The sequence below is a fragment of the Crocodylus siamensis genome, chromosome 5, assembly GCF_052110815.1.
Source record: "Crocodylus siamensis isolate JL-2025a chromosome 5, ASM5211081v1, whole genome shotgun sequence".
Classification (NCBI taxonomy): Eukaryota; Metazoa; Chordata; order Crocodylia; family Crocodylidae; genus Crocodylus; species Crocodylus siamensis.
In genome coordinates, this window is record NC_143399.1 from 23,058,442 (window position 1) to 23,077,169 (window position 18,728).

Consider the following 18,728-nt stretch of genomic DNA (forward strand, 5'->3'; position numbering starts at 1 on the left):
ATGTGCACATACATATAGCGCCCCCTGCATTCTGTTCCCTCCAACCCCTAGCAGCCCCTTGCAGGCTGGAACTCAGCCAACCTGCATGTAGAAACCTATGGTTTCCTGATTTTTTCTCCTTTAAAGGAGAAAATTCACATTTTCCCACAGCAAATGGAAAACCCAGTTCCCTGATAATCACAGTACTTGAGGAGCCCAGAACTATCCCTGGCAGCCTGTGGCAGGTGAACCAGGAGGTCCTTCTTCTTAACATGCTACTGAAATAACAGGTGGGAGCAACTAGTCTATCTATACCAGAGACATCTCCAGGTATCTGGGTCTGTGCTATAATACTGGTAGGCATTTGTTACAGTAGGCAGCTTGACTACATGAAAACCATATTTCTGACTCTCTACAATGTGGTATTCCACTGTAGTACAGTGCTCAGTAGCCAAATGAACCTTCCATGGTTATTACTTTATGCTGTAAAAACGTTACTATGACATTTCATCTGGTCAACCATCTTAAAGGTTAATTCTGTTTCCTGTTTCAGATTTTCCTCTAGGTGAACCATTCTGTGCACTTTCTATTTACCGATTCCAAACAACCTGCAAACTGTTTCATTGCTAACTCTCACTGTTAAAAAACATATTGACTGGCTGCCTGCTCTGCTGTTTAATTCATTTATGCTGAGAGTCAGGCATGAAGACAGAATTTTAAATGTGACATTTGCAGGCTGTTGGGTCATTTGAAGCTCTGACAACACCAGGGACTTCCTGACATACAAACTGGTCCTGATTTCCAATCTTCCATGTTCTGAACACATCAGATATTCTTCCCAGAGGTGCAGATTTAAGCCGAAAGTTTTAAAAATCCCTTGTGTTTACATCTTGCAGAAAAGGCCTGTACGCTAGAAAATTTTAAAATAAAGCTCATGTTTCCTTTAAGCTAAAGCTGGCATTGCCTGAAGCAAGCAATTCAACTGCATAAAATCCTCTGATTGACAAAGATATTTGGAAAGATATACAATAATAATTAATACTCATGAGATTTTTCCAATCAACTTTGACACTTGGTGAACTCCCATTTCCTCTTGTTAATCTATCACAGTTCAAAGTCAGTGGTATCTGAAGGCCACAGCTATAGATAATAGACCACTTAGGCAATATCAACATCTGGCCCAATGGCCCAGCAGTTAAAATACAGCCCAAATTAGAAAGAAATATTGAACAAAAACTCCATCATTGATTTTTTGCTGTAATCAGCTGTGCTGAGAAAGGAAGTATGACTCTTTCTAACAATTGCTCTATGATAATGCTACTATTGTTTGGCTGTGTCTTCATGCGACAGAAAGAAAGCCAACATGCATGTTGGAAGAGGCCAACGTTACATTTTGAAGGGTGGAGGGGTGGGGGGTGGAAATCACTGAAGATGTATGCAATTTAGGTACAACTAGTTCCATGATGCAATGTGAGGTGCATCATCCGGTAAGCATGGTTTGAATAAGACTGCTATGATTTAACAGTTGTCATCTAAAGAGGGATACATGGCTTTTGTGGGCTGCTAACCTAAGCACAAGCACACTGAATCCATAAAACCTAACAAAAAGCATTACACTGTAAAGATCAGAAATCCTGTTTTTTCTCAAAGAAAGTACTTGAAATAGAAAGACATACCTGATGTATAATCTGAGCTACAGGAAGCTGCTCAGCATATTTCAGAGCTTCTGTTGTAATCTCATCCTTTGGAGTCCTGAGAAAGTAAAATGTAATGACATTAATACAATTATTACAAAAATCAACCTATTGAAACTTAACAGTCTGTGATACCACCATTAATTTAGTTTCTGCTTCTAATGAAAAACACACAGTAAATCTCAACCTTTAACATACAGGCAACCCCCACTTAGTATTCTTAATTGGTTCCTGAAAAAACAAGCATTACGTGAAACAAGCATTAAGTGAAATTGAAAATATTTGATGACCCAAGATGGCGACTGCGAGCTTTATAGCGAAACTTGCTAAGCACTAGGTGAAATCAGGTATCAATACATAGTGAAATAGCACTAATCAAAACTGTGTTAAGAGGGGGTTGCCTGTAAAGTTTTATAAAAAGTTTAAAAAATAAGGCAATTTATTTTAAATAGGTATTTGTGTACCAATCAGCTGTTCATCAAAATAATTCAAACAGCTAGAAATAAACCTTGAAATATGTAAAACACAGTGTGCAGAAACCTAAGAAAACCTTTTAATTTTATATTTAAGCTAATGCAGTGCTAGACAAAGATGCAAAAATGACCTCCCTGAAGAATGAAGTCTTACTAGTTATAGAACAGGTGCAGCATTGGCAACGGCAGCGTGAGTTTCCCCGCTGAATCTACCAACATAAATCCATCTCAAAAAGCAAGAGGATTACTTGCCCCATTTTCCTTTTTTGCCAAGAGTGCCAGTAAGTACTGACTGGGGTGGCAAGTTGAGTAGCAAGAATATTTATCCACTTGGAGCTAGAGTAATATCTCCACCTGCTTTTAAGCAGGCCAAAGAGCTAACCTATAACAACAACAAATCTCAAATCAGCTGTAATTATATCTATGAGGCTTACTTTATAAGAAGAAATATTTATGGGACTGTACATTAATATGAAAACTGCTTTACAAAAACAACACCACTCCTGGCATTCCAATGGACTCCTTTCTTCCCTGAAAATATTCAGTGTGTATTTTATATCATCTTTCAGGATTTTAGCCATACAACAGCTGAGGGCCCCCACCCCCTGCTGGGGCAGAACTTTAAAAGAATGAGAAGAAAAGGCAGAAACACAAATAGCATGAGAAACGGCTAGAGAGTATTCTTGCCAAACTACAAGGCACCGTGGCTGTAGAAAGTTACCTCCACAGCCAGCCAGCAGTGTGGGCCATGACACACTTTCTCAGTACTTAAGGAAACCAGTTCTGGCAACAAGCTGCCTATGTGGTCACTGTGGGCATGCTAAACACAATTTGGGACTCTGGACTAGAGGATATAATTTTGCAAACATTTGTAAACAAAGTCCTACCTGTTTGCTCATTTGATAGATGCAAGACAGATTTGGATGGGGTTCCATAATAGCTATGTATCAAAAAATTGTTAAGCTTTTCAACTGTTTTACAGAGAAAATGCACTCTTCTACTGATTTCATAGATATTATTGGGTCTATGGGGATTATTTCATATGAATGATTGTAAAAAGGCAAAGATAATGCCCATCTTTAAAAAAGGGGAAGGAGAAGTATCTGGTGAATTAGATCAGTCAGCCTAACCTCAGTACAGTACCTGGAAAGCTTTTAACACTTTCTCCCACACATTTTTTTGTAAGCAGCTATGGAAATATAGACTAGATGAAAGTACGTAACTGGCTGGTGCTCAACATATAGTCATCAATTGCTCAATGTCTGCTTGGAAGGAGGTATTAAGTAGGGCCCCCCAGGGGTCTGTCCTGGGCCCAGTATTGTTTAATATCTTCATTAATGGACAATATGATTGAAATCATGTTAGCAAATTTGCAGATAACACCAAGTGGGATAGATTTGCAGATGCTATGGAGGGTAGAGCTAGGATCCAGAATAAACAGACTGGAGAAATGGTCCACAAACAACCAGATAAGATTTAGCAAGGAGCAGGGCAAAGTCCTGCACTGGGACAGAATAACTGCTTGTACAAATACAGACTGGGGAATGACTGGCTAGGATGCAGTACTAAAGAAAAAAATCCAGGAGTTAAATTGGACCATAAGGTAAATGAAAGCCAACCGCATGGTCTTGTTAAAAAAAAAAAAAAAAGAGAGAGAAACAGTAATATTGGCTTATATTAAGAAGCAAATCAAGGGAAAGTGGTTCTCCCTTGCTATTCAGCACTGGCAAGGCCTCACCTGAAGTAATGTGGCCAGTTTGGGGCCACACAAGAAGAATATAAATAAACTGGAAAGAATACAGCAGACAGCAAGAAAAATTATTAACAACCTGGGAAGCAAGACTTAATGGTTGGTTCATCTGGAGAAGAAAACACTGAAGGGGCTTCAAATACCCAAAGAACAATTAGAGAGAAGAAGGAAATGCGCTTCTCTCTGTGGCCACAGGGGGGCAAGAGCTTGAGAGAGAACATATACAAATACCGACTGAACAATGAGTAAGAAATGTAAAAGTAGGAGCAATGGACTCAAACTGCAAAAGGTGAAATTCAGGTTGGAGATTAGAAGGAACTTGCTGAATAGGTGGGTGGTCAAGCATTGGAACAGGCTACCTTGAGAAGCTGTGAAACCTCCATCTCTGGAAATGTCCAAGACCAAGTTGGAGACGCCCTTGCCTGTGATGGTTAAGCAGGGAGTTGGACTAGATGACCTTGTGAAGTCCCTCTTAGCCCTACACTCCTATGATCCTACATACATGCTGCATGCAAGAGACTGCCAATCCGCGGGTTCAAATCAAAGACTAAACTGCTGATTTATGGAAACTGTAGTATTATAGCTTGCTTTGATCTATAGTGTAAATCATATGGCCTGAGAATGGTAAAAGCAAGAGGCTATCAGCAATAGATAGGTCACATTCTTCCTTACATTGTTTTTGCCCTGATTGGTGTTTGCTGTTGTTACATTTGCAGACATTTAATGCTGCACCTATCACCATGGTAATTGGGATGACCTACAAGATGACACACTGAAGGTCTCATTAAGGGAGGCTAAACACCTTGGTCCTCTGCAGTTAACAGCTTTACCAGTCAGCTAGGAAAGTGGGATTCATCAGTTAAGGAAACCTAAATTCTATAGTTCTCATTAAAGTATTCATTTTAATCACTTTTCTACAGGTAGCAAATTCCAGGGACACTGGCTCTTGACCAAAAAAAGCTCTTTTGAGTTTGATATCAGAATGGTCTTTTATTTTACAAGCAATACTACACAGTTTATAAGCAATACTTATTTTATAAGTAATACTACACACTACAAACTTTAGGGATACAGTTTAACATTATAATAATATTATTTACAAAAGTCAGGAAATATCATTTATAGAGCTTGAGAGAGAACTTATACAAATACTGAATGAACAGTGAGTAAGAAATGTAAAAGTTTAACCTGCTGTACGAAAATAGAAATCAGAGAAGAATGAGGGAAACCCTGACAGTACTGTAAAGCCATGAAAATTGTTTGATCTGCCTCAGAAGGGTTAGGGAAACAAAGTCACACATTCTTCATGATGTGCTGGAAATTGCTTGATTTCTTTAAGAGATCAGACAGTTCTAATCATCACATATTACACTGACCACATTCATGTTTGCAATGTGCCAATTGCTTCTCAAGCAGGTGCTTGGAGAACCATGGTATCTTCTCCAAGAAAATTACAGTTAAAGAAACATTTTCATTATACTAACTTCCTGAAAGAGAAATTCATGGAAACCTTAATTTTATTTTTTTAAATCTTTTAAACATCTTGAATAATTTGTGAAAGACTACAATCTAAAAGAACCACTTGGCTCTCTGGCCCCAGCCCTTCCCAGTGGGATGCCTATGAAATCCTAGTGCCTTTTTAGTGTTTTATTAAAACAATTCATCTCATTTTGATATAGGACAGTGTCACAAACACCGAACTCTCCTAAAAGTAGGAAGCATTTAAAAATAGTTACATTGTTGAAACTTACAGAAACATTTACTTTAGGACATATTCTTTTTGGTGCAACTGTTGAGAAAATGGTGTTAGGGCAAATCCAGCAGCAAGTCATACCCCGAAGTTCTTTGGACACCAGCTAAGTTCCAGACCTGGTCATGGCATGAAAACACCACTCGTCCCAATAGCTGACACTCTCTGGGCACATCTACATGAGAAGCTTTACTGCACAGTAGACTAATTTACTGCACTGCCAGATAGTTCTGCCAGATACAAGTGGTATTTGCAGCACAGTAAATTACTGTGTTTAGACACATATGTAGACTGTGATGTTGGGATTAGATTACTCCAGCTCAAACTGAACCAGAGTATATTCAGTTGCATTAATTGCAAGTGTAGTGGCGCCCGCTATAGAGCAACAAACAATATAAAAATATCCTTGATCCTCTAAGATATTTCAACAAATTTCTCTAGCATTTATTTTGAGGTCCTTTGACTCGATAAAACCTGGCACTGAAGGAAGACATTCTATTCATTCCTAGCAAGTAAGCCTCGAGGGAAATGCTGGGTGACTGCTCTCCCCGAGGTAAATCTCATAGGACTGACACTGCACGTCATCTTTCTTGTTCAGTGCTTACTTGAAGATACTACAAGAGATCATGAGCTTACAGGCTATATTATCAAAAATACTGGTGACATCCTATGCCAGGGTAGCCAATCTGTAGCATGCATACCAGAAGTGGCACAGGCTGTCCCTGTGCATGGCACACGGCAGAATAGAGAAGGAGCATAAAGCAAAGCAACTGATACAGCAGGAAGCACAAGGCAGGGAGCAGAAAGCACAGCAGCAGATTGTGCAGAGGAAGGGAATCCAAGCGGCATGCCAGAAAGGCACAGGCTTATCTGTGGTATGTGCCAAGATGGTTGTTGGTGCCTTCTATGCTGTTTCTTTTGCAAATCCAGAAACAGCAATTTCCTTTTGTCCCCTAGTGAAAGGCAGAGATATAGTTCTGGATACAGTTAGCATAAGATCGATTTTGGAAAAGATAAAAGTAAATGGAAAATGAGATAAAATGCAACACAGATTTACCAAAGCTACAACATGCCAGATTAACCTGATAGCTTTCCTAGATAGGATAATTGATTTTCTACACAAAGAAAATGCAGTTAATCTTATGTGTCAGAACTTCACTAAAGCATCTGATACAGCACCACAGAGTAAATGTGGTAAAGTTAGGCTACAAACAGATGTTGTCCTTGGAGCAGAATCAGCTGTGCCATGCTGCCGCTTCATTGGACAACACAGGTGTCACCTGTTATCCTGAGTCAAGAGTACAGCAGCATGATATGTATGCCAGCATATCCCCTGCAAGGGGTTTCCCAGGTCATTCCTCTAAATGGTAAAACCCAGACAGATGGTCCCAGGGCTTCAGGAGCCCAATCCTGCAGAAGAATTCCAAGGATACAAAGGATCAAGCCCCCAGAGCCCTGGGAGTACCTGCCCAGGGCAGCTGGTGAGTGCTGGCAGCTCTGGGCTGCCTGTACACACATCATAAAGCTACAAGGAAATGTTGCAAATATTTACCATTTATCATCACATCACTGTCACAATTTTGGGCATTTGTGGAACAACTAGGGGCACAGACATCTATATGCTTGGTTTTAGGATGAAGATTAGAATAAGAAACATAGGGGTTCATAAGAAAGTAGCTAAAGGAGAGACAAGTTGTGCTGAAAATGGATATGTCAAGTTGTGAAGAGTTTACTGGTAGAATCCCTCAAGGACTGGCCTTGGGACTGTTCTTACTTAATATTTTCAGCAATGCTTTGAAACAAAATAAAGAATGCATTAACCAAATTTGCCAATGACACAAAATTGAAAGATAATACAGAAAAAAAAAAATGAGCGAGTCCAAGGACTACATGAATGAAAATGGGAAGGAATTCAAAATTATGTACTTGGAGTTAACTTCCAAAGGCTTTCATCATAAACTGAGATCTCCTCAGCTGGAAACAAATGAGGCAAAGGACCTCCTACCTTCTTCCTATGGAACATGATAGAATTTTTTTTGTTTATGTGTTTGTCCTATAACTTGTATTATAGTTGTGGTTTATGGTATGAGAGTAAGAAGCTGGTGTGGATGTTCCTGGGACACCTTTATTACAGCGATTGGAGGGGACTGGACACAATGACCTAGATGTTCCCTTCCAGGTTTATGTTCCTAGCTAGACCAAAATGAATATCCAGGAATGTTAGAACAAATCAGGAGGGTGCTACTGGAGCCATGCTAGTGTTATCAGGATAAGCTAGTACTATCTGGTTTAGAACCCTGGAAACTGGAGGAATCAATAAGGCAGCACATGATAATTTTCCTTTTCATAAAAATCTAGTGGATAACTGGCATCTCCCTTTAGTTAATTCCTTATCCACCTTGCAGTTCTTCTACTAAACCCCATCTTCTCCAGCTACACTAATAATTTCCCAAGTGGCATCATATCAAATACTTCTCCAAAGTCCAGACAGATTAGCTCTACCCCATTTTCTTTGTCTAGGAAATCAGGTATCTTACCAAAGAAAGATAACAGTAGATGCACAATTAGCACAATCTCTGCTAAACCCATGTTGCATTCACCTTCAGATGTTTATACTTTCCTTTAAAATTTGTTCTAATTTTGCATGCTATCGAGGTGAAACAAGCAAGCCTGTAATTGCCCAAAAAATCTCTCTACTCTCTGCCCCACAACAGTTTCCTTCTTATCTGTAAGCACAGCACTTTCTAATCTCCAGTCGTAATATAACATCCCGAGTTAAAAATCCTTTCTAATGGACCAGCAAATCCATTGCCTACTTCTTTGGAAATCTAGGACAGAGATCATCTAGTCTCCCCCAGTTTTGAGTGTACTGATCTCTAAATTTTGCTTCAGTTTTAGCTGTGGTAATGCCTTCATTTCTATTACCCCATTGTGTTTGCACCCATATGCACCATCACTTTCATTGAAAGCTGAAGCTAATTATTCATTTTTGTTCAGACCACACCTAGATATTTTCTGAGATTCTGACATTATTCCAGGAACAAATTAGCATAGAGGACAGGAGGAGACGGGGAAACAATTTTTAAATTTTTTTTTGCACTTTTCTTCACCCAGGTAACCACACTATTCTCTTCTCCTCTACATTATTTTCCTTCCCTTCCTCTTAGGTATAATCATAGGTGGAGGAAGAAGAAAATATTTGGGGGTGGGCAGAGCGCACGCATGCACTTTCCCACCTTCCCCTGGCCAGCAGGATAGTCTGTGAGGGAAGGGTCTGGGGGGAGGGAGAAGATGCGATCCAAGGCCCCTGCAGTGAGGGAGGATGTGGGGCAGAGAAGGTGTGAACGGGGCTCTGGCCAGGCCAGGTGGTGGGACAATGGGAGCCCAGGTGGTTCATCCAGGAGTGCAGGGGAGCTCCCGCTGCTGTGCACACCCCAGGGAAGGCCCGGGAGAGGGGCATGTGCCCCCCCAATCTGTGCACGGGGCAGAGGTGGCTAATGCTGCTGTGCGCTGGGCTTTGCGGGCCATTGCTGGCCTCCTCTGGGGTGCGCACAGTGACAGGAGCCTCCTCCCACCCCCACCTCTGGACAAGCCTCCCAGGCTCTGAGCATCCCACCACCTGGCCCAGCCAAGGCCCCATTCACCCCTGCCCCACTCCCTCCCTCAACGTGGGGGCCTCGATCTGCTCCTTCCCCACAAGCCCTTTCTCTCTTCACAGAATAGACAGACTGATACTGGGAAGCCAGTGATCCACACACTGGGCTGCGATCCTGGCTGCATGCACGTCCCTCCCCACTCCTGCTGCAGCCACATGGAGCCCACAGCCTGGCTGCCTTGCAGCCCTACCCCCTGGCCCTGTTTGGGCAGGCTGAGTCCCATTAGCTATGGCCTTCCACCTTCTGATATAAATTTTTATTTTCCTGCTTCCATCACAGGGAGAGGCTGAGAAAATGTCATTTGGGCTGCTGGCAAGCAGCAAGTTCCAAGTCCAGAAGCCAAACAGAATAGAGAAATTACAGTAGTCAAAGTAATATGAATAATCTTAGTGTGATTTCAGTTAATTTATTCATGATTATGCAAAACCCTGTACACTGACTGGCTAGCAGCTACTGTTAGCCTATTAGGGCACAGGGATTTGCACCCTGTGTAGTTATTAAGAAAGAAGCATATGATGTTTATGCAAATCAGGTTATCATAACCAGAGAGTGCAGAGAATTCAAATGGAGATAAAAAGCTTTTAGTTACCTATCAGTAGCTGTACCATGTTCCTGCACTGAAACAGCAGAGAAGTTCTACATTAACTTTTCTAAATACTGGAGCTCCTAGCAGGCGTTACACTTACAGTGTGATTAACCAGTTAACTGCATCTTAAGTAATAACCTGGCCACATGTTAACAGAATTAATGATGCAATAAAACAAGGACTAACCACATAATTATTACACAAAAATAAATAAAAATGTTGTGGCTGGTTCCCAGCATGCCTTAAATAGTATGTGTGGCTCTTGTGCTCCAGTGGCTAGGAGCTCCCCCATGATGATCCCAGGTTCCCCCTGCACTTGTAACAGGGAATGTTTGGTTTCTAATCCCTGATCCCAGAATCATGCCTCTTGCCATGCACCTGTGGCATGGCAGGAGGTGCAGTTGTTGAGATCAGGGATCAGATCCCATCATGCATTTAACTAAACACATGTCAGTAGCCTGGGATGATTACCCTAGAGCCCTGTTAGCATAACATCTAATAACCTTGTATTGTGACACATACTTTATACCTGAACAGGTCATTTAAACATACACCAATTATGATTTCGATCTTGCAAGGTATACAGCAGCAGGTCTAACACTGTTATGATGCAGAATAAGTGTCACTAGAACCTATGTATGGCTGTACAGCCAAAGGTTCTTCATGCCTACTTCTACCAATAACTTCAACGGGAGAAAAATCTCAAACCAGTTTGAGCACCCGTCCCTCATTGTGTCTGGTGCACAGGCCAAGAGAGGCAGATTATGGATGTGAAATGGATGTCTCTGAGGAAACGGATTTAAAAGCTGTCCTGAACATGCTAAATTAGGCTTTTAGTTACATGAATGTATCCCTTTGGCAATGTTCCTAATACTAGGCAGGAATAACAAGGCACTTTCATTAATGTACTTTACTTTACATCAAGAGAGAACTCTGCACCTATGACAGGCAGTGTGAAGCACTCTACTTACTTTAATCCATACTTGTTATCATTCATGGAAGTCTCCTCGCCAGAATATTATTGCTTATTTAGCTTTCTGCTTTCAGTGTGAATTTAAGATGACTTTTGCTCTATTGGGAGCCCATTAGCTGACACAGCACCATCAATTTATGAGCATCTGCTACATAAGCATACCTCAAAAAAACAGATCCTGACATCGAGAGTTGGGAGGAACAGGCTGCCAAACAACTCCAACAGCATGGCAACCTCAACCAAGAGGTAGCCCATTTTGAGGTAAAGGATCTTGCCCTCAAAACGGAGAAGAGAGAGTGGAAGAAAAAAAGGGAGTGGAATCCCAACTTCTGCAGACAGATCTGTGGCTCAAGGATTCAACTCTTAAGTCACCTCAAGATCCGTCAATGAGCCATGGTAGAGATGACGCTTAAATCGAGGAATTGCTGCTACCGCCAACATAAACCCATTTCTTAAGCCTAACTGGGGTTGTATAGATAAAACCACTGTGCTCCAAACAAAATATCCAACTCTTCTTTACCCTCTTTAAAAGTAGGGTGACCGCACGTCCCGGGCCGCGCTGGACACTCCAGGATTCTATTGCCGGGTCCCAGGCAGTTGCTCAAAATCCATGGCCAGAGTCCAGCAGGGAGGTGGAACAGCATGGTGTGCCAGGCAGGCACCACTGCTCCTGCATGGGAGCAAGGACAAGCCAAATGCTAGCAGGGTGATGTCTGCTTCAGTCTGCCTGGCACACTGTGCTGCTCTGCTGCCCCGCTGGATTCCAACCCAGGGCTTTTGACCAACTGGCCAGGACCCACTGTAGAATCCTGGAGTGTCTGGCGTTGCCCAGGATATATGGTCATCCTATTTAAAAGGGACACTACCAACCTGAAAAAAGAAGAAATCACATTTCAAATCTGAAATTTCCCTCTAAGGAAAAAAAAAATCTCTACATACATGGTTTAGCAGAGCAGAATTTTACTAATTTGCACTAATAAACATGAATAATCATTGTGAATCAATGGATTATGGAAAGCAGCAAGTTAGTGAATTAAAAAAATTAAAAGTCATTTTTGGAAGTAAGCCAACTCTTCAGATTTAGCAAACACAGCAGGCTTTTTTGTTTAGCATACTGCATTGTACCACATATGAATAAGTCTGCAGTGTGAACAAAATCTTAATAATGCACTCTCATTATAGCTTCCTATTCTCACATCTTTCCTGAAGCATGGGCACACATAAGACAGGGTTGGTTGTTTTTCTAAACAGTGTGCACGTTACAGTGTGTGCAGATATGTTATAAGCTAGGACTGGATCAATATTTTGCCTTTGATATAGGACCTTGCAGAAGCCTCTCTTGACATTACACTCCCATAATGTCTTCCCCTCTCCTTAGAGCAGCTCAGCTTGATAAATACTTTGTTTTGACATGGTCCTATTTTTCTAATAGCATTTTGATGCATTTATTGCACCACCTGTATCCTTGACACTGCTCAGGAGCCAGGGCAAAGATACTGTTATGCTCTCAGTTCAGAGCTGCTTTTACATTGTGATAATAAAGTGCATCTATTACTGGTGTCATTCCACTTAGCTCAAAAAAATGTAATCCACCTACAAGCTCTTAGGTGCTATGGTAATACGAATAAAAAAAAAAAAAAAAAAAAATCACACAAAAAGGGGGGAAAAAAGGCACAGGGCAGTTTTTAGTTTAGTTTACCAAGTTTCATACTGATCTAGATTTGATTCAGAACATGGTTCAAAAGTGGATGGGCTCATATATACCAGAAAAGTTGTACCAGTGTAAACAGGGCAGCTCATGGTGCCATTTCTCTTTTTTAAACACATATGGTTATACCAACACAGTTGCACAGACTGCTCTAAAGTGTTCCCAAACCAGAACGAGTGATGCCAGTTTGAACACTTTCATGCTGTTGTAGCCACATCCACCCTAGGTATATTTGCTGATTTAATTATAACAGCATAGACTTTCTAGTGTAGATTAGCCCTTTGATGAAGATCAGATATGGTAACAAACCAGGTCACAGTTGTTCTATAGCAGTGGAGAAGACCAAAAAATTAAGCATGAAAAACCTCCCTTCTCAGTCTCTCCTTGAATTCAGCAAGAGCAGCAGAATGGGGCCTATCTACATGAGGAGATACCCCAGAACAGCAATTCTGCACCAGCATCTTATGAGGACGCTTCTGTTCTACACGTAAGAGTAGCACTGTGCAGTTAACCTCCATCTAATTTGGATGTGAATTACAGCCAAAATGCAAAGGCACTGAATGAAACTTTCTTCACAAGGCATTATGCAGAACAGTAATTGTGCTTTAAACTAACACCTGATAGAACTTGTCTATTGTGAAACATACCACGATGACTAGGTCCCAATACTGTGATTTTGGGAATGGAACCATCCCCTGTGAAAGGCGGCCTCATGCTTCTCCTTTTTGTACAGGGCAAAGAGAGAGAAAAGCATAAGAGAAGAGTCTGGCTTTCTGCTTCACTTTGACAGAGGAGAAAGATCAAGATAGGAAAAGTTTCCCTTCAGCATGAAGGAAGAGAAAAGGCCAGGAGAAAGGTCATCTCTCCAGCATCATTGGACCTTGCTTTTCCTATTCACAGAACTAAAATAAAGCTGGTCACTACCACCTTCCCCAAGATAATTCCTGTCTAGCATTATATCTACTTTGACAAAAATAGATATGGGGGAGGCGGGAAGGTTAGACTCCAGTGAGAAAAACTACTTAATTTACAGAGCCTATCAGGCATGTCAGATGATGGAAGTTGTGACCTATTATCTATGATAGGTTTTTGGACTATAATGTCAAAGAATTGGCTAGCTTCACTTATTTTGGTTCATTTGCATTTCACACACTGAGCTTTATAAAATTAAAAGCTAATTTAATGAAAGCTCTTTTGTGTTTTTATCTTCTTTTAAATAATTCTATTATAAATACAAAGTCACTTGGTTTGAATTAATTTTCCATCCAACAATGGGAACTCTTCTGCCCCAACTAAGCACAACAGCAGACTACTGCCAACAGCGACAAGGCAGGCTACAATGCCAGTATATAAACATACATTCCAGTATACCCGACAGCTGGTAATACAAACTGCAAGGAGATCTGATTCTCAAGGAAGAGAGAAGAGAGACAAGAAATCAGAAGAGAATTGGGGAATTGCAAGAGATATCAAACCAAGAGACTCTTGAAAAATTCAACTGGAAAGCACTTTGCCACTATGACTGCTCTTCATAGATTTCATAGATATTAGGGCTGGAAGGGACCTTGGAAAATCACTGATCCCATCGATCATCAATTCCAGCCCCCTGCCCCAGGGGCAGGAAGTAAGCTGGGGTCACAGGATCCCAGCAAGATAAATGTCCAATTGACTCTTAAAGGAATCCAGAGAAGGTGCTTGCACTTTCTCCGACAGCAGCCAGTTCCAGGTCTTGGGGGCTCAGACTATAAAGAAGTTCTTCATTATGTCCAGCCTGAAATGGTCTTAAAGAAGTTTGTGGCCAAAATTAACCAAAGGAAAAGGAGCATAAAGCAGAAGATGCAGAGAGCAAAGGTAATTTTTGAGAAACATGTCAAGATATTTAGTGAGAAATCACATTTGTCGTTTATATTTACATAGTGTCATGTGTGCAAAAACTCCCTTGCAATAGGCAGCAAGTGTTAAAGAAAGAACCAAATCCTTTTTAATCAAGAGACTGCAAATTCTAGCAACAGCGCCGCTAATCAAACTTTTGCCCGCTTGTAAGTCACAAGGTAGTGCGTTATCACTCATGAGCATGGCAGAAGTAGTGCATACAACAAACAGCAGCAAATAGTCATTATCACTGGAATGTTTCACCACAAAAGTAGGTCTTGGGGCATTTTTTTTAAGGGGTGGAAAAGGAGAAGTTCTGGTAAATGGAGCACACTACCCCACACAGCAAGAACACAAGGTTGATTAGGGATTATAAACAAATCCAGTAACCATGTGGGATCGTGGGGGCTAAGAAATGGATGTCATTTATTCCTTTGCTTAGAATCACTAGTATTGTTGGCCTACATATGTTGGCCTGAAAAGCTGCCTTGCCATAACTGGCAACTGTTAAAAGGCAAGGCCAGGTAAGCATTGAGAACTGTCACACATTATCCCTTGCAGGTGGATGCACCCCACTTGGCACTGTGAAGAGTGGAGTCTCACCTTATAACTGGACTATTGAAAATGTATAGGCCTGAAAGACTTGGTATAACTGATGCTCTCTCTCTCTGAATGGACACCACAAGCGAAACTGAAACAAAACAGGCATAAAGTTAATGTAAACTGTGGTAGGCAAAACAAAATATAGATGGGCTGTAGGAAAACAAAACAGAGTAGAGAAGCATAAAAAGCCCAGACAGGCTCCATTTGCAAGACAAATCTAAGGGTAGCTCAGCAAGGGAGAAGCACATTCAGAAAGAAACAAGCTGAAGGTGGCAGAGTGACAGATTGATGAGGAAAGCACCGCTGTAAAAGGCAATTGGTGAAGACCTACAGCATGACCATATATGAAATATACAGAAGAGGCTGAAAAGGGTATAAAAGCCCATGGAAACTCAAGTTTGGGGAGCTGTCATCAAGCCAAAGGAGACCACACCAGTCAACAAATGAGACCCCCAGGTGATGCAATGACACCTGATCAGTTTAGTCATTGTACATCATTAACAACAAGGCTTTTGTAAGAATACCTTTACAGACTTTTGGATGGTTTACTTCAGTTATAGTATTGCTCGTGTGTTCAATAAAGTTGAATTTAGGAATAGAATGGGACCACCAATAATTTCATTCTGTTCACGCCCCACCTTGATCAAAATTAAGTGCAACATATGCACTGAATGGCTGCCCCAGGCATACCACCACTAGAAAAAGAAGCACTTTAAAGGAAGTTACATCCTGCCACCATGCTGGAGGAGGGGGGTAAGAAGGGGGCAGAATGCAAAGAAATGTATCAATGGCCAAAAGCAGATACTACTGTATGAAAGAAAATCTGTAGAGTGAAAATCTTAATTTAAATCCATATATAGCACTGATTGACTGCATACATGTGAACAAGTCTGTACCAGACAATAAAAAGAGAACAAAATACCAGTGCTTTATGCTCTACATCAGAACAAGTGCTTAAGTTACCCATTGTAGAGACTGAAATGGGGTATATCTGGTTTGAGTGAATAAGGCATAAAACTGACTATTGAGAAATTTGTCTACCATCTCAAGACTACTTAAGATTAAGAAGGTCAATAGGCCTTGGTTAATGCCAGCTATTTGGTCCACCTTCTAAGTGCTATGCCAGCTTTACACATGCTTAAATGATAACACCGCTCAGCACCAACTATTATGGAAGCTCCAAGCCTTGGAAAGGTAATAACACAATTAAATTCCACCATGGCTACTAATCCTTTTCTTATCATTCCAGCAATATGCAAACTACTCCTGTGGAACTGCTCAACCATATTATAATTTATGAAAGTGAAGGGAAAATATTCAAGACAAAAAGTGTTTTCAAGAGCTTCCTCACAGATCCCCTCCTTTTGGTATCCATTTCCTTAACTGGATAATTTAAATATTATTCAAGTTATTTCACTGAAAAAGCACCGCCCTGGGCTAAAACATTTGGGCCAAGTAAGCAAAAAACCCTCCAACTTGCATTTCTGGTGTACCTATCACTGAAAAAAATTTCACTCGCTTCTACTGCACTGTGCCGCGATAAACTGGACAGCTGGCAGCCTACCTTGGGTGACCTTGCATGACTGTCTAGTAGAATGCTAATGTGCGTCTTTTGCAGATCATTGCTGTGTAGCCTGAAAGTCATGTCTTTTAACAGGCAAGTGATTAGTGCATATTCAAAGATGAGAAAAGGAGAGAACTATGGCTACCATCAAAATATGCAGGCGTCTCACGATTCAAGAGTACAGCCAGACACACCAAGATCCTTAGTAGGAGAATCTGCAATGACCTTTGCTCCACAAGGCTTACAAAATCTAATCCAGCAGGTGACATAATATGAAAGATGGTTTAAAAAGAAAAGAAGATAGTCTATATACCAACATGAACAATACAGACACCTTATCAATAAGAACATGGAAATGCAAAATTAGGGCAGAAATTATCTTTGAAATAGCAAAAATATAAATCTTAATACTAGACAGTTAATAAGATGTTCAAGATCCTCTGAAGAGGAAAATCACTAGAGCATGTCTAAAAGAAAAATGTTTAGTTTGAAATGAGCACTAGCATATTTTGGCTTCTACTGAACAAAGAAATAAAAGTTTTCTGTTGCTTGCAAATGGAAGAAACTTGTTCCTAGTTATCCATTTCTCTTTAAATAATCATGAAGATTCATCCTCAATCCAGACAAACCAGCTTTTTAAAAGCATTCATCACATCTAGTCTCTGAAACTCAAAGATGACTTTTGTTTCCACATACTGTCAGACACATCTGAACTCTCTGATCTTTTTCTTATAATCTAGATAAAATTGGCCTATAACAATATTTTGAGTAATTTGACTGTAATGCTTTACATCTGCTATCCTGTAACCCAATAGTAATTTCTTACCTAAAGAACTTCAGGTAATTAATTAACCTCTGTCAAGCCACTTATCCTTAGACATCTCAAACTCACAGAGCAAGGCAACAATAGAAATCTGTATTTCATTTCAGTCTGATACAGAGACCTCCTGCCATCTTCTCTGCTTTTCTGTCCAAAATCCACTGTTGTGAAAGAGGCTGATTGTTCTCTACTCTTCTTGCTGCTATTGTTATATTTAGCACAAGACACAGGAGGGGTCATTAAAAAAAATATTAGCTTAAGTAAGCAGAACAGACTTTGCCGCTGTTCGAATTCACATGATCTGTAGAGCTTAATTTTCTTATCTTAAATATTCCACATTTTAGGTGAATTAGAAAATCTCCACTGAATTAATTTAAAATTCAAGATATTTGTGCTGCTACAACAAGGCACTGATCAAAAGTTGGAGATTAAAGAGAGGTCCCACAATCACTCTCTCTGCCAATGAGAAATAGTAGTTACACGAGTTGCCATCTAAAAACCTAGTGCTCTCTGTTCAATCCTAAGGTACAGGCAATAGACCCTTAATATGTGGAACAGAATAAGCGGACACATACCCCAGGGGTACGTAGAAAGATTGTATGGGTTACACACAGGTGGGTGGGGACAGAGTGAGCCCTGAGGCATGGCAGTGCCATCTCCCCTGTCATGTTCACCTCTTACCCAGGGGAAGGATGTGCTGGGCACCATCAGCCCCACACATCACACCGTGGTGCCCTTGGTTCCCCCACACCACGCCCCTGGATGAGCCGCCAGGTTCCGATTGTCCCATGACCCTGCCTGGCCAGGGCTTCCTCGACAATGACCGGCACATCACAACAAGAGACATGCTCAGATGGGATGGGCTCCACCTTTCCCCTAAAGGTAAGCGTGTGTTTTCTTCTAGGCTGGCGGATCTCCTCCAGCAGGCTTTAAATTAGGCTCGTTGGGGGAAGGGGAAGACGAGGGCAGAGGAAACATCGGACTGCCAGACTAAGCAACACCCACAAACACAGCCCAGCCTAGACCAACAAGCAGAACATATACACGGGTAAGCGACAGGGGCCAGGGTAATGCGGAAAGTAGGGGGCCAGTGCACACGTCCACAGGAGGCCTCAAATGCCTCTACACAAACGCTCGTAGTATGGAAAACAAGCAGGAGAAACTTACCCTCTTGCTAGCTGACACCAACCCGGAGATAGTGGGGATCACTGAAACGTGGTGGGACTCAACGCATGACTGGGCAGTGAATGTCAAGGGCTATAGGCTGTACAGGAGGGATAGGACAGAAAGGAAAGGTGGG

General features: G+C 41.2%; 1 protein-coding gene across 1 annotated transcript in view; it reads right to left on the minus strand.

The window, feature by feature from the left end:
• PIGK (phosphatidylinositol glycan anchor biosynthesis class K) overlaps window positions 1-18,728 on the minus strand; it is a 139,007-nt gene that overhangs the window by 42,133 nt on the left and 78,146 nt on the right. Inside the window, exon 10 of the mRNA XM_090048494.1 lies at window positions 1,656-1,731. Within this exon, the coding sequence (XP_089904620.1) occupies window positions 1,656-1,731 (76 nt within the window). The remainder of the gene's footprint in view (window positions 1-1,655; window positions 1,732-18,728) is intronic.